Below are 23,046 nucleotides of genomic sequence, written 5' to 3'. Positions count from 1 at the left end.
GGCCTAATAAATGAGTACTGTGTGATAACTGGCTAAGAATGATAACTTTGGGATTTGTTTAAGATGATGAATTTTAAAATTTTAAACTTAATAGCTAATAATTACTATTACCTACTAAATTTCTTAACCAAATTTGAACTTCAATTTTGTTCTCAGGTACTAGGCACTGATTATTAGGAGAAAAATACATATAGAGTAAAAACTGAACAAGCATCAATCAACAGGTATTCATTAAGGGTCTGCTATGTGACAGGCACTGGGGGTACAAGTACAAAGAAGGAAACAAACCCTGTTCTCATTCTAATGAGAGAAACAAGTACATATGTAAGTATGAACAGATAAAGTGAGTAAATGCCAGTATTTATAAAGTAATGAAAGACAAGGTTGTTTGGAGGAAAGAGCAGTAGCATAATGGGGACAACTTGAGACTTCTTGGAAAGGATGGTATTTAAGCTACATCTTAAAGGAAGTCAAGGACTGCAAGTGAGCAGTAAGGAAGGATTGCACAGTATTCCATATTTGTGGAAATTAGCCAGAGATGGAATGGCCTGTGGGAAAGGAAAAGTATTGACAAAGAAGATAAGTTGGAACAAGATTGTATTATAGGACTTTAAAACTAAACAGTTTATGTGAATGGGAAGCCTAATAGGAAAGTCACTTGGTCATATCTCTGCTTAAGGAAAATTACTTTGTCCAGTGTGTAATAGAAATAGTTAGCATCTGTATAGTACTTTATAGTTTGCAAGGTGCTTTACAAATGTGTCTTTTTACCTTCACCAAAACCCTAGGAGGTAGGTGCTGTTATCATCTCTGTTTTACATATGAGGCAACTGAAATTGAGAGAGCTGAAGTGAATTATACAGGATCACATAGCTAGTATTTGTGCCTGATCCTGTATTCGAATCAGTGAACTTATACTCTATCAAGTGATGAGAGACTTGAGACAGGGAAACTAATTAGGAGACTTGTGATAATTCATTTAGCAATTCTCAAACTTTTTCAGGACTTTTTTACTTTTTTTTTTTTTTTTATGTTGGTTATGTCCACAAATAGAAAATAATGCTACTACTTGTAAAAATGTTTATTAATTCATTAAAAAACCATAGTAAACCATTACATAGTAATATAAGCAATATTTAATTTAAAAAAAGACCTTTTCCCAAATAAAAAATATTAGTGAAAAGAGTGGGAGTTTTACTTATTTTACTTATTTACTTTAATGTCTCACTTAATAAAAGACACCTGGATTCAGGTATCTACTTCTGCATAGAATCTGTCCTGATAATATTTTTTGGTTGAAATTGATGAAGGAAAACTTCATCTACACAGATATATAACCAGAAAAGGAAGAAGTATTTTAACAGGCAAATAATATCTTACTAGTATGAAAATAGTTTTGACCTCATGGGCCTCCCCTAAAAGGTTTTTGGGGATGATCAGAGATTCTTGGATTACACTTTGAGAACCACTGAAGATAAGATGTTTTTAAATTATATTACTTATATTCTACATTAAAATTCAGAAATTTGACATGGGGTTTAGTAGAATTTTTCAATAAATGTTAAAGCAAAAAGATTTTTGGTTAATTCAGCTAAATAGAATACCTCATTCTATAAGTATCTTGGTAAATTTAATTTAAAATAATTAATAAATACTATTGAACATATATAATGTATAATCTATAACAGTGACACACTATGAGGAAGAACACTTATGAATTCTATTTTAGAAGGCACCATAAATTTATTTTAAAATGTCTTAAACATTACCTGGCATTTTTTTTAATACATGAAAGACAAGAAAGAAATCACTTTGATTTGGGAAACTTCTTAATGAAACTAGTTAAAGAATTTTTTAAAAAGATTAATTATTTTTTGCACTCAAGTCATGCTGTTACACCATCCAACAATACAAAAAATAAGGAACTATGTACAGATCTAGATTTAAGGGAAATTAAAAAAGGATTAGATATTAATTTATTAGTAGAGAAAGTAGTCACCTTTAGATCATATAGTCCAGCCTAACTTAGAATAGAATAGCTTACCTCTTAGTCTTCAAAGTTAGCCCTTACATATCTATATATCTAGGTGGAATAATGGCCACAAAATTATTATTATATATATGTATATGTCTGAAAATAAGTGAATTTTTTTTACTAGGTCTAGATTACCACAATCAATTCAAAGGGGTCAGCAGTTGGTGAAAAGGAAGGGAGTTTTGGCATACTTGCAGACTAATTGAATTGGTTTTTCCATTCTCCTGATATAGATCTTTTTTTCCCCTGGTTTAATAATGTTTTATTTTTCTAGAAAACTTTTTCCGTGGTTACGTGATTCTTGTTTTTACTTTCCTCTTTACCCCCTTCACCACCACCACCACCACCACCCCCAATATCCAATGCACATTTCCACTGGTTTTAACATGCGTGATCAATCAGGACTTATTTACATATTATTGATAGTTGCTTTGGTGTGGTCCTTTAGTGTCTACATTCCCAACCATGCCTGCATCAACCCATGTGTTCAAGTGGTTGTTTTTCTGTGTTTCCCCTCCTGCAGTTCTTCCTCTGAATGTGGGTAGCGTTCTTTTCCATAAATCCCTCAGAGCTGTCTTGTGTCATTGCTTTCTGCTGGTACAGAAGTCCATTACATTTGATTTTACCACAGTGTATCAGTCTCTGTGTACAATGTTTTTTTACCACAACAAAGAGCTCAGCTATAAATATTTTCGTACAAGTCTGTTTATCTATGATCTCTTTGGGGTACAAACCCAGCAATGGTGTGGCTGGTTCAAAGGGCAGGCATTCTTTTACAGCCCTTTGAGCATGATTCCAAATTGCCAGCCAGAATAGTTGGATCAGTTCACAACTCCACCAGCAATGCATTAATGTCCGAAATCCCACGTACCTTCAATATTAAACCCTATTGTGGGGTCCCTTTCATCTGGATTTTGTTTTCTTGTCCTTTGGAGGTAAGCTATATCTGTTTGTAAGGAGAGAAAGTTGCCCTGCCTCTTCTCTGCCCCTATCTTAACCCGCTCTTGATATAGATCTTAAGAGTTCTGTATAACAACTTGTTTTCCTTTTTAAAGTAGCCCTAACTGCTGATATTGCATGGGGCAGCTAAGTAGCAGTGGATAGAATGCTGGACTTGGGAGTTAGGATGACCTAATTGGAATTCTACCTCAGACACATACTAGCATTGTGGTCCTGGACACATCACTTAACCTACCTTATTTCCTTTATCTGCAAAATTGAAATAATACTAGTACTTGCTTTACAAGATTATAGAGGTGAAATGAGTGCTTTCAAAACTTTAAGGGACTTTATAAATGCTAGCCATTACTATTATTTTTTTGTTGTTGAAACTTGAAGTTTTTAGAGAGAGATGGTGATTGATTTTAGTTTCGTTAACTTACAATTACATTCTAAATAGAAATTTGGATTTTTTCCCCATTCTAAATGGAGCATATGAAATATTTCATTTTTCCTGAATGACTTTTTAGAGAAACTTCTAATAATTGATTATAATATGTAGGAAGTGGTTTTAATATTTGTTAAATATATATATATAAAAGGATCCTAAATGGCACGATGGATAGTGCTGGGCTTTCAAGTCCTGAGTTCAAATTCTGCCAAAACACTAGCTGGCTGTGTGACATTAAGCGAATCACTTGACCTTTTTCAGTCCCAGTTTCTTTCTCTGCAAGTTGGGGATAATAAAGACACCTACTTTCTGGGTTTATTTCATAGTTCAAATGAAGAAACATGCAAAGTACCATGCAAAACTTAAAGCATTTTGTAAATGGTAGCTAAATATAAATGAAGACAATGTACCTCATCTTTTAAAACGTGATTGTGAATAAGGAACATTTTTATTTCTGACAATATCAACAGAAACCCCTAAGCATAATTACTTTTTCATGAGAAGAATTGTCTTTTTTCGTTTGGGCAGTTTTTAATAGAATTATTGCACTTTTTCAGAGCTATTTTCTAACATTTTGGGGTGTATTTTTAGTATAGAAATATATCCTTATGATAAAGTACTTATTATTTAAGATCTAACTTTATATCCAATATTGGTTTTTGATGAGTCAACAAAAAGAAAGCAGCAATGTGGAAGATTTCATTTATCTTTATTATATAGTGTGCACAAAAGAATATTTGAGTAAAAGAAATAACATTATTAGGCTTGATTATATAACAAGATGGAGTTGTTTTTTTTTTAAGTTGTCTATTGAAAGGTGAACTTTTGACTACATTAGAAGTTTCTGTGGTCTAGTTTGTGTGATATCTAATGTGTATTACAAAAATCAGAAGTATTTACAGGAAAATTTATATGAACTTAATCATTGTATTCTTTCTAATAAAACATTATTTAGTAAAAAAGAGTTTAAAGTGAATATTAATATTCTCATGTAATACCTCTTTAATTTATTTGTCTTTTCCATTACTAAAGTTAAAAGTTATTTTATTCTTTAATCATTCTGATATAGCCTAATCCACAAGTTAAATGCTAGTTACTTACGGTGTTGCTTAAATGAATAGTCTCAACCTCTAGCCTACTCTTAAAATTTGCAGAACTGATGTAGTAACCTAGGAAAAAAACAAGGAAATAAGTTAATCTTAATTAGAGGTTACATAGAAAGAAGGTTGTTGGTAAGTGCAAAAGAAAGTCTAATTAGGATACTAGCCACCTGGAATGATCTAATACTTTAAAGCAGTGGTTCCCAAACTTTTTTGGCCTACCACCCCCTTTCCAGAAAAAAAATATTACTTAGCCCCCTGGAAATTAATTATTTTTATTTTAATAGCAATTAATAGGAAAGATAAATGCACCTGTGGCCATCTGCTTTGATCGCTGCAACATCCACCAGGGGGTGGTGGCGCCCACTTTGGGAATCACTGCTTTAAAGGTTTATCTTCCTATTAGCCTTCAGTTCCCCAGAATAAATAAAATGGTGATAGAAACTGCAAAAAAAAATTGGTTTTTCTCCTTTCTTCCCTCCCTCCCACCTCCCACTCTTTTTTGCTTCTGAGACTACTTATAATTGTCTTCTGAAAGCTATTTGAAGTTTAATTTGCAAATCTAGCAACTTGTAGATCTCCTATTTGGGAAGAGAGCTTTGCTTGTAATTGTTAAACACAGAGTATTGGTGAGGCTTATAGAAAGTTCTGAGTTAAATTTTTTCACACCTACTTTGAGACACTGCCAAGCCCTCAACAAATCAGTGAATATCACAGGCATATTAGATTTCTGGATCTGGATTGTTTTGTGACCTTAGCCTTGTCCTAGGACTTTGCTTCCTAAGACACTCCTTTTTAACTGAATGTATACTTTGGACCTTTAAAACAGTCACTACTGTACTAAGTGCCAGAGAGTTCTGTACCTTACTCTTTTTTGCATGTTCAGTTTTCATGATGGTTTAGTTTAGGACCTCTATTTACTTTGAACATCCTTCCTAACCTTGACCCTTTTTACTTTTTTAGTCTTCTTATACCTTACTCCCTTTGATGTACTTAAAACCCTGCAATGCTGTCCTTGTTTACTGTTGCTGGAACAAGACATTCCATCTCATCACACAGTTCCTTTTCTTTGACTGACTCTCATGAATGAAATCTTCTTCACTGCCTCCTGGCTTCCTGCAAGTCTCAGCTAAAATTCTAAGGCTTCCTTAATGTAGTGCCTTTCCTTCTGAATTACTTTCAGTTAACCCAGTGTATATTTTGTTTGTACATAGTTGTTCACTGCCTTTCTATTAGATTTGTAAGCTTCCTGAGGACAGGAATTGTTTTTTTACTTATTATTTATTCCTATGCTTATTACAGTGGCTGGCACATAATAGGCCTTTTATTAAGTGCTTACAAACCAGAGTCCAGGTTGCAAAGTTTGAGACAGTATGTTGAAATTTTAGATGGAGTTTGAGGTTTGGCTGTTTTAAAACTGAAAATTTTTCTCTGAGATAATTTCTGTGTGTCTTACCCCATTTTTGTTGGAAATTAAATAGACATTACCTTAAAATTCCAGTGTTGTACTTTAGCTATTGTTCTGAGAGGGGTGTGTGTGTGTGTGTGTGTGTGTGTGTGTGTGTGTGTGTGTGTACAGGTGTGATGGAAGTTTTTTGTTTGCCTTCTTGATTTCTTGCCCTCACAAATACACATATTGAATCTTTATTGTGATCAACTACTAAAATGCTCAGATTAAAAGATAATGATTACTATTGATGGAAGTAACTATTAGTCTATAATTACCTGAAATATGGTTCCTTATTTGTATTAATGCTCTTTTCCCTACCATTTATTTTGTGACTGAAATTTGTCAGCTGCTGCTCTGGCTTCAGTTGTACTCTGCACGACTTGATGCCTCTCTTTAAACCCTTCTTCCTGTTTAATTTTCCACTACTTTGTGGCAGACCCTTTATAGTCACTGAATCATGATTAACTTTTTTCATGTACCTAAATAACATACATCTAATTATGAAAAGTTCACATTTCTTTGCCTTATGCTCAAAAATATTCCAAAATACCTAAAAAGTTGTTTTAAAAATGAATTTATTGTTAATATCCAGATTCTAAATAACATAGCTAATATTTATTACTAAAATTTGGAATTAATTTTTTTCATGTCCAGTAGAATTGTCTAATAGTATTTTCAATAGGGCTTGAGTCTTTAAGGTTTCAGTGCCAGTATTTTTTTTTTAGTTCAATTTCAAAGTAGCATTGTTCATTTGATGTGATAAAATTTTCATATTTTCATTTCTATTTCAGGTGCGCATAGCAGCAAAATTCATCATCCATGCCCCCCCAGGAGAATTTAATGAGGTATTTAATGGTGAGTATTTTTATTGCTAACTTAATGGCTAATGTAGTAGAAAGCACACTGGATTTGATGTAGAAGTCCTGAATTCAAATCCCAACTCTGTTAATTTCTAGCCATAAGTTATTTCTACTTTTTGAGCCTGTATCCTTGTCTTTAAAATCGCAGGCTTGGTTTAAATGATCTCTGAGGTCTCTTTGGGCACTAAATCTGTAAGTCATGATTTTACCAGTGTATAGTTCCTAAACTAAAACATAATGTAATTGTAACTTTAATTGACAATAGATTATTTTCATGAATTGTTTTGACTGAAAAATAATAAAATTTACCTGGTCACCAGCATCTGGTAGATGAGCTTCTCAGTTTTCTTTGCAGCTTCATAAGTAATTGCTTAGAGCACTGAAAAGTTGAAGTGACTATTTAGGATGGAACAGAACCCTGGGTCCACAACTGATAGGTATCAGAGGCAGAACTTAAATAAAAGTCTTCCTAGCCATAAAACCAGTTCCCTATCCATGATTCCATATTGCCTCCAGAAAGTTAGGGCTTATTTTAATTTATAGAATGCTATTTTCTGTTCTTTTTAATTTGTATAATGCTTCAGTCCAAATTCACTATTTTATAATAATTAAAAAAGCAGAATTGTAGAATCTTTGAGATCATTTTTTCTGCATAAAGTTTTTTAAATTTTTTTTAAATTTTTTTTTTTATTTTTAACCCTTGTACTTTGGTGTATTGTCTCATAGGTAGAAGATTGGTAAGGGTGGGCAATGGGGGTCAAGTGACTTGCCCAGGGTCACACAGCTGGGAAGTGGCTGAGGCCGGGTTTGAACCTAGGACCTCCTGTCTCTAGGCCTGACTCTCACTCCACTGAGCTACCCAGCTGCCCCCTTTTTAAATTTTTTTAAAGAAATTACAGTTTTTTTTAGTCATCTATGTAGCACATTCATATGAATTGAATCTATTTTAGGGATTTGATAAGTCCAAAAGATCTATTTTCTCTTTGTTAAGGAAATAACTGCCCATAGCATATTTAGCTGTTTTACTTAGTGCATAAAATCAGGTTTTTTGCTTATAAAATTCAAAAGATCGTGGAAGGCCAGAACCTATCAAAGGAATAAAAGAATAAAAGCAATCTGGGATTCAAGTAGAATTTTTATTACTTTGCCCTTCCTTTATCCTTTGAGAAGATAATAAATTGGAACCAATTTAAATCAATGATTAGGAAGACTCCTTTTAATATGTTTCTTCTACCACACATGCTTACTTGGCATAACATTGATTTATACTCTTAATAACAGATCTGTGTTTAATTTTAGACAGCATACCTTATAAAGAAGTTTTTTTAGCATACTTTTGTAACTATACAGAGGTGAATGATGGTTCAGTTTTTATTTAATTAAACAAATAGAAGGTATATGCTTGTGAAACTGTCTCCTAAATAATTTAATAATAAATATTTCTGGTGAGTTTAGCCTCCCTCTATTTTTTTCCTTTATTGCTTGGAGCACAGAGAGGAGTGCTTAATAAATGCTTTATTTTACAACAAAAAGATCACTTTAGATTGTTTTATTTAAAGGAACTTTTGATTATTCTTGGTATGTATTCTTCAATAAGAATCTATTAGTAATAACAAAAGTAGTTTTAAAACTAATATATTTTAGTTAAAAATGAAAATGCATTTCTTTTTGTATGGATGTTGAAACCAGAATCAAATTAATTGTTCAGACCTCTACAAGAGCCTCCAAAGAAAGAAAACATTCTTTCCAACAGAAGCTATCACTAAAAAAATGCTACACTTTTGACTAGTTCATTGTCATGGTTCTTTTTTTAAATAAACCAGTAATCATGTTTTATTGAAGGGTTCAACCTGAGGTCAGAAAACATAATTTAGTATTGTGAAAAGGTAATTGCTGGATGACAATGTCATAGAAGCATTTCCCTCACAGTTAAGGATAGTTAATACATTATTTGATTACTTAATTATGATTCCAAATACTTTAGAATGCAGATAATCTATATTCTGTAGTATTGTGGAGTTTCCATCTATTTTTAAGTAAAAGTGTATTTAACATGTTTGGTTTGGGATTTTAAAAACAGCAATTTACCACCCTTCTTGGCCCTTGAAAAATTATGGGGGGGAAAATTAAAATTTAACATTTATAAATCCATTTATACATTTTTGAAAATCACTAATCTCTTTATCCATTCCAGAAAGTATTAATAAGTAGCTGAGGATGACTATTTTTGAGATTTTAAATTTTCAGTGAATTTGTTTTTCCTGCTTTAAATACATTGTACTATAGGGGGCAGCTGGGTAGCTCAGTGGATTGAGAACCAGGCCTAGAGATGGGAGGTCCTAGGTTCAGATCTGACCTCAGACACTTCCCAGCTGTATGACCCTTGGCAAGTCACTTGACCTCCATTGCCTACCCTTACCACTCTTCTGCCTTGGAGCCAATACATAGTATTGACTCCAAGAAGGAAGGTAAGGGTCTTTAAAAATGAAAAAAAAAAATGAATGAATGAATGAATGAATGAATGAATGAATGAATGAATGAATGAATGCATGCATGCATGCATGCATGCATGCATGCATTGTACTATAGCAGCTTTTCCCAAATTAATCTGGCAGTGGAACACTTGAATTTAAAATTACTAACATAACTTTAAAATATATACAGAATTTCTTGAAAGGAAAAACTTGCCATAATAATTGGGGACTGTGGAAAATTATAAGCAAAAGAGATGATATATTTACAGTCATATAAAAACAATAACATTTTAAACAAAAAAGATCATAATGAAAGAAATGACTTGTTTAGTCAGTTTTCTTCCTGTGAAGTTTTTACCAGTATGATATTTGGTTATAAGATTCTCATTTTTTTTTTTTTTTTTTTTTTTTTTTTATATTTTTAAACCCTTAACTTCTGTGTATTAGTTCCTTGGTGGAAGAGTGGTAAGGGTAGGCAATGGGGGTCAAGTGACTTGCCCAAGGTCACACAGCTGGGAAGTGTCTGAGGCCAGATTTGAACCTAGGACCTCCCGTCTCTAGGCCTGGCTCTCAATCCACTGAGCTACCCAGCTGCCCCTCATTTTTTTAAATAAGTTCTTTGATGTATCAATAATTTGATATTACTAAAAGGAGAATACCACTAGCATTCACACTTCTAATGGAACTCTTTTTTACTTGTATCACTCGTTGTGATAAGTTTTGTGGAACACACTCTTTAAGAAATGTTATACCACAGATTAAAAGGCTCAAAAAGAAATGGATAGTAATAATTTGTCTGGATGTTATTTGAAATTTCTTTTAGGTTGATCTTCAACAAAATTTGGTCTTCAAAACTGACAGAAAATCAATTTTTTTCTTGGGAAAAATATGGTTGTCATTAAACACGAACCATTTGCTAAAATAATTATGTATTTGAAAAAAGTAATCACAATATGATAATTTTATTTGCTATTTGCATTACAATATTTGTTTTGCTAAAAAACATTTTTAAATGGTAATGAGAGTGTGGTTTCCTTTTTGTTTTTCCTCCACTTTCAGGTTTTTTGTTTGTTTTTGACAGTTTTTTTTGGCCTCTTTATCTTATCTAGCCTTTAAGTGCAATAGCCCCTCATAGATCAGCTCCCAATACTGATGAGTACCCTAAGGTTGGACCTGCTCTGTTTTTCCATCCTATTGGTTTGCCTCTCCTTAAGCAGCCTAGTGGCCTTGCATTCCTTGAGACTACCATGTTGGTGCTAGATTTATTCTAGCCACTCATTGGGATTTCGTTCTTTATCAAATTAGAAATCCCAATATCAACTAATCCACTAGCCTCAGCAGACATTACAAGATTCTGTAACCATGGTCTGCCAGCTTTGTTTTTCTCCTGTTTTATCTTTGTTGTAGTATATTCTTATCATATCGTAGCATATTTCTTCTTCTAGTATTAACCATTAAAAACATTTTAAAACTAATTAAGCAAGCTTGTTAAGACATTATATTGCTATCTCTTTTCCAGATGAAAGTGTGAAATAAACTATTTTTCCTGTTGATAATTTTATTTTTGAAATTTGAGCTGTTAATAATAACAGTAGTTGGATTTTATATAGTTCTTTTGTTGCTGTTGAGTCCAACTCATTCATGACTCCATTTGAGATTTTCTTGGTAAAAGATACTGAAGTAGTTTGCCATTTCTTTCTCCAGATTATTTTGCAGATGAGAAAATGGAGGCAGACAGGGTTTAAGTAATTTGTCTAGGTTCACACATCTAGAATCAGAGTCAGATTTGTACTTGGAGTCTTCCTGACTCCAGGCCTGGTGTTACACTGATTTGAGCCTCATAGCAGTCCTGTGAAGTGGATACTTCAGGTAAAATTGAAACATAAGGTATATGAGCCTGAAAGTTTAAATGACTTGTCCATGATTACATACCTTTAAGTTTCAAAATGGAGTTCAAACATAGGTGTTTCCTTGACTCCATTATGTTCTTTCCTGGTATACTATGATGTCTCCTCTAGTGGAGGCATTTTTTAATCAGTCATTCAACATTTATTAAGTGCCTGCTATGTGTCATGCACTACTATTTGCTAAACACAGGGGGTTAAAAAAAGAGGCAAAAAATGCTCCTGCCCTCAATAAGCTTATGGTCTAACAAGAGAAACAACTTACAAACCAATATATATCACATATGCTACATACAGGATATATAGGAAATAACAGAAAGAAGTCACCAGAATTAAGAGGGTTTGGGAGAATCTTCCAGTAAAACATGAGATTTTAGCTGAAACTGTGAGGGGCATTCAGGGAAAATGCCTAGAACTGAGAGATAGAGTGTCTTGTTCCTAGCCAGGAGGCCAGTGTCACTGGATCAGAGTAAGGTGTTACAAGGCTACAAATACAAGTAAGCTAGGTTATGAAAGATATAGATGCAAAGCACCACATTTTAATTCTAGAGGTGATAGCAAGCTACTGGAGTTTATTGAGTGGGTGGGTGACATGGTCAGGCCTGTGATTTAGGAAAAATCATGTTAGTGGCTAAGTGGAGAATGGATTGGAATGGGGAAGGCAGGTAAATCTACCAGCAGTCTTTTGCAATAGTCTATAGAGCAGTGCCTGCCAGAGTCAGAAGAGAGAAGGCGGCCTATTTAAGAGCTATTAACAGAGGTGAAATCAACAGGCCTTGGCAACAGATTGAATATGGGGATGGGGTGAGAGGTAGTGAGGAGTTGAAGAAGACTTCTGAGTTTCCAGGCTGAAGAATGAAGAGAATGGTATTATTGCCTTTTATAGTAATTGGGGGAGCTAGGAGGTAGGAAATCATTTAGGGGAAAAGATGAGTTCAGTTTCAAACATTTTAAGATGTTAACTGGACATTCACTTTGAGATTTTTGAAAAGTGATGGGAGACTTGAAATTGGACATTAGAGAAAGTTTGGAGCAGCCCAGCTAAAATTGAGAATTAACAGCAGAGATGACAATTAAATCCCATTGGGACTGTGGCCATCACCAAATAAGGTATAGAGGAAGAAAAGAGCACCCAGGACAGAACCATGAAGGGCATCTATGCTTAGAGAGCATGATATAGTTGAGTATCCTGTAAAGAAAGAGAAGCAGCAGCCTGATAGATAAAAGGAGAAACAAAGATAGTGGTAGCTAAAAGACCTAAAGAGAAGAGTATTGAGAAGAGGGTGAACAATAGTGTCAAAGATTGCACAAAGATCAAGAAGAATTAGGATTGCAAAAAGTCCATTGGAATTGGCAGTTAAGATATCATTGATAACCCAAGAGAGCAGTTTTGGTGGAATATAAGATCAGAAGACAAATTTTAATAGGATAGTTAAGAAGAGGGAAAATTGGAGGCATCTATTTATAAGTATTTTTCCATGGTTACATGATTCATGTTCTCTCCCTCTCCTGTCCCCTCTCCTGAAGCTGACAAGCAATTCCACTGGTTTATACATGTATTATCATTCAATACCTATTTCTATATTATTTATTTATGTAATAATCTTTTAAAACCAAAACCCCAAATCATATACCCATATAAACAGGTGATAAATTGTTTTTCTTCTGCATTTCTACTCCTAGTTCTTTCTCTTAATGTGGATAGCATTTTTTCTCATAAATCCCTAGGATTGTCCTGGATTATTACATTGCTTTTAGTAGCAAAGTTGACTATATTTGATAGTTCTACAAAGTTTCAATTACTATGTACAATGTTTTCCTGGTTCTTCTCATTTTAATCCACATCAGTTCATGGAGGTCTTTCCACTTTGTGAAGAAATCAGGCAGTTCACATTCCTTATAGTACAATAGTATTCCATCACCATCATATACCACAAGTTGTTCAGCCATTCCCTAATGGAGGGACACTCCCTCATTGGAGGCATCTATTGTAAAATGGCCTTAGCTATAAAGAACAGAAGAGATAGGACAGTTGTTAGCAGGAATGGAAGGAAATTCTAAAATGGTATATCCCAGTTCTCTTTATATTAGAGAATTCTCATTTCTATCCCAAAGTTGTTCATGAAGACTTATTTAGGCAAGAGTGTTGGCTTGCATGAGAAGCCTTCATTGTTTAGTTCAAATAATTTGAGACTAAGATCTTTCTAGAGAAATCAACCAAATCAAATTAATGTAGGTCTCCAGACTCTAATAGACTGTAGTTTGGTAATAATTTTAATAAAAAACAAATTACATGTGATATAATTACATGAGGAAGTGAGACAAGCATTAGTGGCAGTATTTTTTAATTACTGACCTTTAATACAGCCCTTAAATCTATTAATAAGACCATATTGGTGATTAATAGCAGGACAATCCCATATCTGTTAACCAAAACGAGGACAACAAAGCAGATAGGGCAGATAACCAAAAATTAATTAATTAAATGGATGTGTAGCATGAATATGATCTTCTGGAAGTGAGAAAAGAATGCCTGCAACTAATGAGAAGCCTTTTTCTTTGTTTGATCCCTTCTTAAAGCTCATTAAATTAATTAATTAATTTGGGGTTTTCCCCATGGTTACTTGATTCATGTTCTTTCCCTCCCCTCGTCCCACCCTCTCCCATAACTGACAAGCAATTCTACTGGGTTTTACATGTATCGTTGTTGATCACTTTTTTGTAGAGTGACTACCTGTGAAATTGATACTAGTATTGTCTTATTAAATGGTAGAGTACTTAAAAGTGTTCACTATTAGAGTTGTTATCACGTCATCTTTCTGGTGGCCTAAGACATAGTTGTTTGGAAATACATTCCATTCCTCCAGCATCTACTTGCAATTATGTCCTGAGTATAAAATATATAGGTTAATTTCTTTTGCTTTTTTCTATTGTATCCATCTCTTCTGGTCAGTTTCTTCAGGGGAAAAACCCCAAATGAACCCCAAACCAGTTTTCATTGTTTTCTGTGGTTAAACATAATCTTGGTAAACTGTTCAAGTTTGCACAAATAATGAAATATTTTTACTAAACGTTTTTCCAGATGTTCGGTTACTGCTTAATAATGATAATCTTCTCAGGGAAGGAGCAGCTCAGTAAGTACTGAATATTATACTTGCTTGCCATATATACAGAACCTTTATTTCTTGTGTTCATAGTTCTTTGAATCAGACATCTGCTCATAGTTTAATTGTTATTTTGTGTCTTTAAACAAGAGCTAAATGAATTTAGCTAGAAGAGGTAGAAGTAAAAAAATATCCACCATTCATTCATTTTACATTGTTTGTGTAGCATAGGCATAGGGCTATAAACTCTTTTCAACTTTAATATTGGAAGTGCAAAGTAAGTTTATTTTTTAAATTCTTATTTTGGAAAGTCACTTAATTATTTTGCCTCACAGCATTAGCATGTTCCTTTTTTTTTTTTTTTTTTTTTTTTTTTAAAGCCATAGCTCCTGAACACTAACATCTTTTCAAGAACCTAACATGAGAAACAATCACTACATCGTTTTTCTCTCCAAGACTCAGGGACATCTCCACCTATGAGAAGAGGGTGTGGTTATAAAAACATTTTTTAGGTTATCAACCTCACTCCCTTAATAACTACAGTCAGTATTCCTAGTTCCTGTCAATCTTTATAAAGATTTTGGAGAAATGAAAATTAGAAAAGGTTGAGGACCACTGTGTTTAGACTATAATACATATCTTGTTACCAGTGGAAACTTTGAAAGACCCAAATCTTGCTAAGGATATGTCATAGATACCTTTATGGACAATGTTGACAATTCATACCAGCCTTTTTTCTTGGTAGCATCCTATCAAGGCCATATACATAAGTGGAGATTAAGAAATTAGAAATTAAGAAACTAGAAATTGCCTCATTTTATTTTTCTGGCATTTTTTTTTTACTCTTACCTTCTACCTTAGAACCAATACTGTGTATTGGTTCTAAGGCAAAAGAGTGGTAAGGGCTAGGCAATGGGGGTTAAGTGACTTGCCCAGGGTCATACAGCTAGGAAGTACCTGAGTATACATTTAAACCCAAGACCTCTCATCTCTAGGCCTGGTTCTCAATCCACTGAGCCACCTAACTAACTGCCCCTGAATGTCTTTTATTTTTGTAAATTAGAATCAATTCACTGATCTCTGTCCCCTGTTTGATAATAATGAAGGGAAGAAGTATTTATTTAGTTCCTATTATGTCTTAGGAACTGTGCTAAGTACTTTGCAAATATTATTAAATTTGATCCTTACGAGAACCCTAGGAGATATGTGCTCTTTTTTTCCCTTACAATTATACTCTGTTATATAGTTAAGGAATGTGAGGCAGGTTAAGTGACTTGCGCAGGGTCACACAGCAAGCATCTCAGGCTTGATTTAAACTTGTTCATTCTGCCTCTAGGTCTGTTGTTCTCTCCACTGTGGCATCTAGCTTGCCTGAGATACAAAAATTAATTTCTTCCTTGTTGATCAAATTTACGTATCATCTTATGTAGTTCATATATCCATTTGGAGCTTATCTTGGTTTATGATATGAGATGTTAATCTAAAGGTTATTGCTGTCAGGCTGCTTTTTACAATTTTTCCAGCAGTTTTTGTTATAGAGTAAGTCCTTACCCCAGTATCCAGTGTGTTTGGGTTTATTGAATTCTGAGCTGCTAAATCATTCAGTAGCATTATTTTCAAAGTCTGCTCATCAGTCATTTTCTAACAACTATAAGGAATGAAACTTCATGGAATATTTTTATGTTGATAATAACAGTTGGTTTATTAGAGCCAAGATTTGTTTGATATCTCATAAAATTTAATACTAAGATACACGACTTATGTTTAACTTACAGATTTGAAGTAGTAGCAAGAGAATTTTTTTTAACTGATTTCTTTTCAACATAGCATAGAAAGAATTTCCTATATATACACAAATTCCCCACAGATCTTCGAAAATAGATAAAACAACAAAAAGTGGTTTGAGGACAAAGAGACAAACTTTAGTAGCTTTCCATTTATTTAAAAAGATCGTGTGTATGTTTTATAAGTTAGAACTAATACTATTCTTAATTATTATTTTTAATTTTTAAAGTTTTATTATAATTTATTTTTAGTTCTAATTTTGTGGTAGTTTACATTGTCTTCATCTGAGTAGTGTTTATTGTTCTTTTGGTTATTTTTTCACTCCATCATTTCAAACAAGTTCTTATTTTTTAAAATGTTATCAACTCATAGTTCCTTTCAGTATAGTATTTATTCAGTTGCATTAAGATGCCACAATTTGTTCACTCGTTCTCTATTTACTCTGCCTACAGTTTTCAAACTAATTTATGGAAATTAAAAAGTAAGAAATGATAGGAGTCAGGTTTAACTGACACAGAAGATTTAAAGAAGGTTGCAGAGATATCTTTGATTGTATACAAATCAGTCATTCAATCACACAAGACAAATAAAAATATTCTGCAAAAGTAGTGGGAGATTTGAACATTCAAAATATTCCACTATGAGAATAACTTACCAGTCAAAAACTAACAGAACTATCATGGTGATGAAGGCAACTGGCATCCATTGATCTCTTTTTGCATCAGCATGGAGTCTCATGCTTTTATGTTTTTACAGAATGAGTCTGACAGTGGATCTTATGTGTTAAATTTTTCACAAACAATTATGCTAATATTAAAGACATTTTATTAGCATGATTTTGATATGTACATTTCTTGGTTCCAGTATCACAGAGTAATTATTTTGCTCAAAAATATACCTTTTCACTTTTCTTCTAAAATCTAAAAATGAATCTTTGATTTAAAAAAAAAATTTTTTTTGATGTGCAACATTTTTATAGAAACATTTGATGTGCAACATTTTCATAGAAACATAGAAACATGGAAGCTAGCCAACAGCTCCAGGGCTCTGGAAAGGTATACGGTTTAGGTGAGAAAGAATGAAGCAGAAACTGGGAACCGTCACTCTTAACACGTTAGCTCATGACTGCTCGAAAAGACCTTGAGCTTATGGTTTATTTTATACATTTTTTCAAGAACAGTTTTTTTCTACAAAGTACATTTGAAATCAAAAGCCGTATAGAAACACCCAAAGTTATAAGAATTACATCACAGTTGGCATATAGCATACAAATTTTTTCTCATGTAGATTATACCCAGACAAGACAGTGCTCAAGGTTAAAAAATGAGTCTTACTTTATTTAAGTTTTTATTTTATTTAAGTTTTATTTTAGTAAGATTGTGGGGTACAGCTCAGTGCGGGAAGATACTAAAGTAAGAATGGAATTTCCTTGGGCCTGCCATGCAGTGTCCTTGGGATGTCTGAAGCAGAGAGAAAACGATATAAGCAGCTTCTGCTATTTTCTGTTATTTTCGGCTGAGGGAAAGGGCTGTTGACTCAATAAATGCTGGCTTACTATAGGCTACTTAGGGGTTTTCTATGTGACTTGAAGCTATCCTAAAAAACTAGATTATAATGCTTTCAATAACATAAAGAGCTGATCAGAAGGGAGTCACAGAGAGGGGTCAGATTTTTTGGATAAGCCATCCATCCTATGGCCCGATTTTTCAGGCCACCAGAATCAGTACAGGGCTTTGCCCGCTAAATTGACCCTGATGGGGTCCAGATAAAAGACCCTATTAAAGACCCTATTTTTCTGAGTGGCTCCCGGCAAAACACGACTAAACTAAATTGAATGGATGTCTATTGGAATTTGACTGAAAATATGAAATCACTCCCATTATTTATCAGAAATACCTTTGAATATTCTCTGCTTTTTTCTAAAAGTTAAATCTACCCTAAAAGGACAAAAACTGTATTCTCAAAGCAATTTCAAAAAGAGTTCTGAAAATGTTGTAACCAGCAGCAGAATGATTAGAATAAATAATATTTAGCTTCATAAGGTAGATACAAAAATTAGATGCCTTTTCACTTAACTAAGGACCAAATTTCCCAGATTTTAGATAAAATAGCAGTTTTATATTTTGTCTCTGTCAATGTGATGTTTGTAATATCATACAATTCCTAGATTTTGTGTTTTTTTTTTAATGAAAAATTCTATTTTTATAGAAAATGATCCTTTTTCTATTTGGTATTTAAATCACTAAGAAACAAACTTATTAAAAGACATTTTAGAGCTTTCTTAATTAAAAATTACAAATAAAAAAACACTAACCTCTGAAGATGACAGTGTATTTGGGAGTGGTACCATTTGTGGCAGCTTACTAAATATTTTTTTATGTTAGCTTTAGTTATTTTTCTGTATGGAATTTAATAATGCATCATTTATTGCATTTAACCTGGAAAAAAATGATTGGAATCAACTCTAAAGTAACTTGCCTTTTTTTCCCCTTTCTTAGTGCATTTGCACAGTATAACTTGGACCAGTTTACTCCAGTAAAAATTGAAGGTTATGAAGAACAGGTATGATTCATGTGAAACAATCAGATGCAGTCATTTTTCTGTTTAACTTGTTGAGTTTTCCTATTATAATAATACCTTATTTGTACTGCTGTAAAGCCTTAATATTGAAAATATTTATCTCAAGTGCATAGTGTTTAAGGATTACTCAATTGGAAGGACATAATCTTTGAAGAATTTGACTACTTATTTTTCTTAAAGAATTTCATTAGTAAACATAGTGCTTTAGAATGGTAGAATTAAAAAAAAAAACTTTTTATTCTGAACTTAAAATGCCAAAGACCATTTTGATAGAGCAGAACACAAAAAGAGGCTTCTTCTACCTATGATACCATAAATCTCCATTTTATAAAACTTGCTCTTTTAAAATGTATAATAAATGTTTTTGATAAATGTTTATATTTATTAATAAATATTTTTAAAATGCAAGAGGCATTAAATAGTATGTATGTGTCTGTTTATATATACTACGGATTTCTTTTTTTTTTTAAAACCCTTACCTTCCATCTTAGAATCAATACTTTGTATTGGTTCCAAGGCAGAAAAGTGGTAAGGGCTGGCTAATGAGAGCTAAGTGACTTGCACAGGGGGACTTAGCTTTAAAAATGTCTGAGATCAGGTTTGAACTTAGGACCTCCCATCTCTCAGCCTGGCTCTCAATCCACTAAACCACTTAGCTGACCCTTTCAGGTTACTTTAGAAATGGTCCTGTTAATTTGTGCATCTTCTGATTCCTTCTGTTCAGTTCTGAGCATTTTTTTTTAAAACTTCCTTTATTAACATCACTATTGCTAACCTTCCGCTCTCTGAGATGAAGGGATTGGAGAGGAAACCCTTGTTAGAAATAACCATAAACAATTAAAACAAATCCACGTTGTAGCCATAAAAACGTATACCTCTTCAGTTGATTGCTATATAATAAGTCAGAGAATGGAAACATTTTTCATTCTTAGCCCTCTGTTAAAAGGATTGATAAGTGTTCCTAAGTCTTTCAGAGTTGTATAATTGTTCTTCTGGTTTTGTTCACTTCACTCTGTCAGTTTGTACAACCCAAAATTCTCTGAAATTGTCTTTCTTCGTTTCTTTATTATATATGCCATTTCACTTATGTAACAAGTGTCCAGCCATTTCCCACAAGTTCCTCTTGTTTGTTTGCTTTTCTCCTTTCCTTAAATCCTTACCTTAGGATCAGGAAACATGTTTTGAAAGAATTAGAAATTTAAGGGAAGCCCATCAATTGTGGGGAATAACTGAACAAGTTGCGGTATGATTGTGGTAGAATACTGTTGTGTTATAAGAAATGATAAACTAGAGAATTTCAGAAAAACCTGGAAAGACTTAACATAAGTGAAATGAGCAGAACCAGGATAACACAGCCCACAGTAATAGCGATATTGTAAAGATGTTCTGCTATGAACAATTTAGCTATTCTCAGCAATACAATCTCAAAGGACTTGTGATGAAAATTCTATTGCAGGATGTTAAGGGCTACTCATTTCATATTTCTCTATAAGGAGGTGAGCACTATGTTATCATAAAGTTCCTTTCAGTTATTCATATGAATTTATTTTTCTGGACTTTTCTTTACTCTTGTTTTTTTTTTTTTTCAGAATTCCTGTTTAATTTTGGTCATGTTATTAGAAATGCTTATAAGTCCTCTGTTCCATTAAAAGTCCACTTTTTTCTTAGTGGTATGATATTCAGCTTTGCAGGATGACTTATTCTTGGTTATAAGCCTATCTCTTTTTCCTTTTGGAATATTGTATTCTATGATCTCTTTTAAGCTGCCAAGTCTTATGTAGCCCTGGCTGTATTTCCTTAGTATTTCAATTACTTTCTTGCTGGATGCTTACAGTATGTATATGTGTGTATATAGACACACAACAACACATATGTATATATATAAACATATATATACATATATATACACATTTTTAAATAGCATAGGGTTCTGCATTTTGACTTTGACATTCTGAGATTTTCCTTGTTTCTTGAAATAATGAGTAAAAAGCTCTCTGCTTCTAATAAAACCAAGCCATTCATTTATGATTTCTTGAAATGCAGTTTCATGGGGCTTTTACTTCTTTGTTTTAAACATGATTTTCAGAGAGTTCAGTAATTCTTAATTTCTCTTTCTTTGACTTGTTTTCCCCAATAATAGATAGTTAAGTTGATCCTATACTATGTATCAGCATTTGTTTTGAGAACAAATAGTATTATTATCAACCTTTTTTTAAAAAATCTTTTTATTTGTCAATTTACCTGGTATGCCTCATTTCAAAGTTTTCAATATAAAGTTTTCATGAAAATAGTTAAGTGAAGATATTTTTAGACACTAAATAATGCATGCTTTCAAAATTTTATTTTTTTATCAAAGGTATTAATAACAGAGCATGGTGATTTAGGAAATGGAAAATTTTTGGATCCCAAAAATAGGGTCTCTTTCAAATTTGATCATTTAAGAAAGGAAGCTACTGACCCCAGACCCTATGAAGGTGAAAATGCCATTGAATCTTGGAGACATTCAGTGGAAACTGCCATGAGAGCCTATGTGAAAGAACATTACCCTAATGGAGTCTGCACAGTAAGTAAGCAATAGGCAAGATAATTTTTAAACAATTTTTTCATAATTGATAGTAGTATGGTAATCTTTTCATCTACATACTGTACAATTTATTATTCCATTTTCATTGGAATTGAAAAATATATGTATACTTACATACATAGGCCACAAAAGGAGTGAGACTACATGCAGTAAACATATATTTTTTAAATTTTATGATACCAGGGCATAATTAAGTGACAAGTACTTGTTTACCTTTCTTCTAAGAAGATATAGATTTCTATTGCTTATATTTTTGATCTAAGTTCTCTTTCAGCTTTTTTTCATACAAATTTCTATTAATTTATTTGAATAATCAAAGTTTTGTGATGTTCACAATATTTTGTTTTCACAAGCATTTGTGAATAAGTCGGAATATTTTTTCACATGTGTTTTCTGTTGTCAATCATATGTGAATAATTTATTTTCATATGTAACTACGAAAAATTTAATACTTGCTTATTAACTAATATTCTGTTGTTCTAAACTGAGTTTTGACTCGCCTTTTTTTTTTTTTTTTTTTTTGCAACAAAGGTTTATGGTAAAACCATAGATGGACAGCAAACTATTATTGCATGCATAGAAAGTCATCAGTTTCAAGCAAAAAACTTTTGGTAAGTTCAAGTTATGTCTTTAATGTTTACTGAATGAGAAATTGTTTGAATCCTTACCACTGTCTGCTTTAGTCCTTAAACATACGTTTATTACTAAGAATGATTTACATCAATCTTAAGTATGGCATGAAATTCAACCTTAACTGACCAGAAAGAGAATAAATAAATAAATAAACAAACAAACAAACAAACAAACAAACGAACGAATGAATGAATGAATGAATGAATGAATGAGCAAATGAATGAATGAATGAATGAATGAATGAATAAATGAATAAATAAATGTGTATATGTATGTGTATATATATATATATATATATATATATATATATATATGAGTCAAGCATTATTATTTGAATATATCCAAAAGTCCTTGAAAATTATAAGATTGCTTGTAGTGCCCTCAAGGAGAAGGTACTCTATAATAATTGGTTGGATATCTTTTTTTTTTTTTTTTTTGCCAAGATAAAAAAATATCTAAGAATCACCTGATCAAATCATTATATATTTAATTCCATGACAATTCTACTGTCTACATTGTAGCATCATGGTACTGTGGAAGAAATGGTCATTTCTTGGTTTCAGGGAAAAGTTTTCTAGAGAGGTATAGTATAAAATGAAGAAAACTGTTTCTATTGTAATCTTTCTTTTGTGAGTTGTTGGCCTTTCTTCTTCGATCTTTGATTGCAAAGGGACATTTCCCCTGAAGGGTTGGGTCATTTGATGGTATGTTTTGATTGACATCTCCCTGGGAAGCCAAGTCACAAAGGAGTCAAATATGTCTCAATGCCCTTGAGGAATAATAGCTCTTGTCATCATTTTTTGCACACTCCTTCTATATTCCATTCATTCAACATGCAGTCCTTATGAGTAAGTTCTACAGCATATTGATTTCTATATTTCCAGTGTAGTATGTGGCCACTTTGTAAAGGGGAAAAATTATGGTTGGTTGGACTGAATATTGGAAAAGAGTTGTTTGCCAGGAATTGAATATCAATTCCAAAATGATTTTTTAGCAATTTATTTCTAAAACCATAGGAGAAAGTGAAAGTAGAGAACATCAGAAGAGAGGATAGGGTAAGATAACTAACCTAACACACTAAGTAATTTGCTCTGGCCCTTGGCTCAACCCAGGCAGGGCTAATTAGTCCTCAGCCAGAGAAGCCTCA

At 32.8% G+C, this 23,046-nt stretch overlaps 1 protein-coding gene across 1 annotated transcript in view; it reads left to right on the top strand.

The window, feature by feature from the left end:
- CAPZA2 (capping actin protein of muscle Z-line subunit alpha 2) overlaps positions 1-23,046 on the top strand; it is a 57,121-nt gene that overhangs the window by 23,729 nt on the left and 10,346 nt on the right. Inside the window, exons 2-6 of the mRNA XM_044677372.1 lie at positions 6,767-6,830; positions 14,296-14,347; positions 18,601-18,664; positions 21,039-21,245; positions 21,798-21,877. Of these exons, the coding sequence (XP_044533307.1) occupies positions 6,767-6,830; positions 14,296-14,347; positions 18,601-18,664; positions 21,039-21,245; positions 21,798-21,877 (467 nt within the window). The remainder of the gene's footprint in view (positions 1-6,766; positions 6,831-14,295; positions 14,348-18,600; positions 18,665-21,038; positions 21,246-21,797; positions 21,878-23,046) is intronic.

Source organism: Gracilinanus agilis, chromosome 5 (assembly GCF_016433145.1).
Source record: "Gracilinanus agilis isolate LMUSP501 chromosome 5, AgileGrace, whole genome shotgun sequence".
Classification (NCBI taxonomy): domain Eukaryota; kingdom Metazoa; phylum Chordata; class Mammalia; order Didelphimorphia; family Didelphidae; genus Gracilinanus; species Gracilinanus agilis.
The sequence above is the reverse complement of the archived record's forward strand: the minus strand, read 5'-3'. Positions and strand labels throughout refer to the sequence as shown.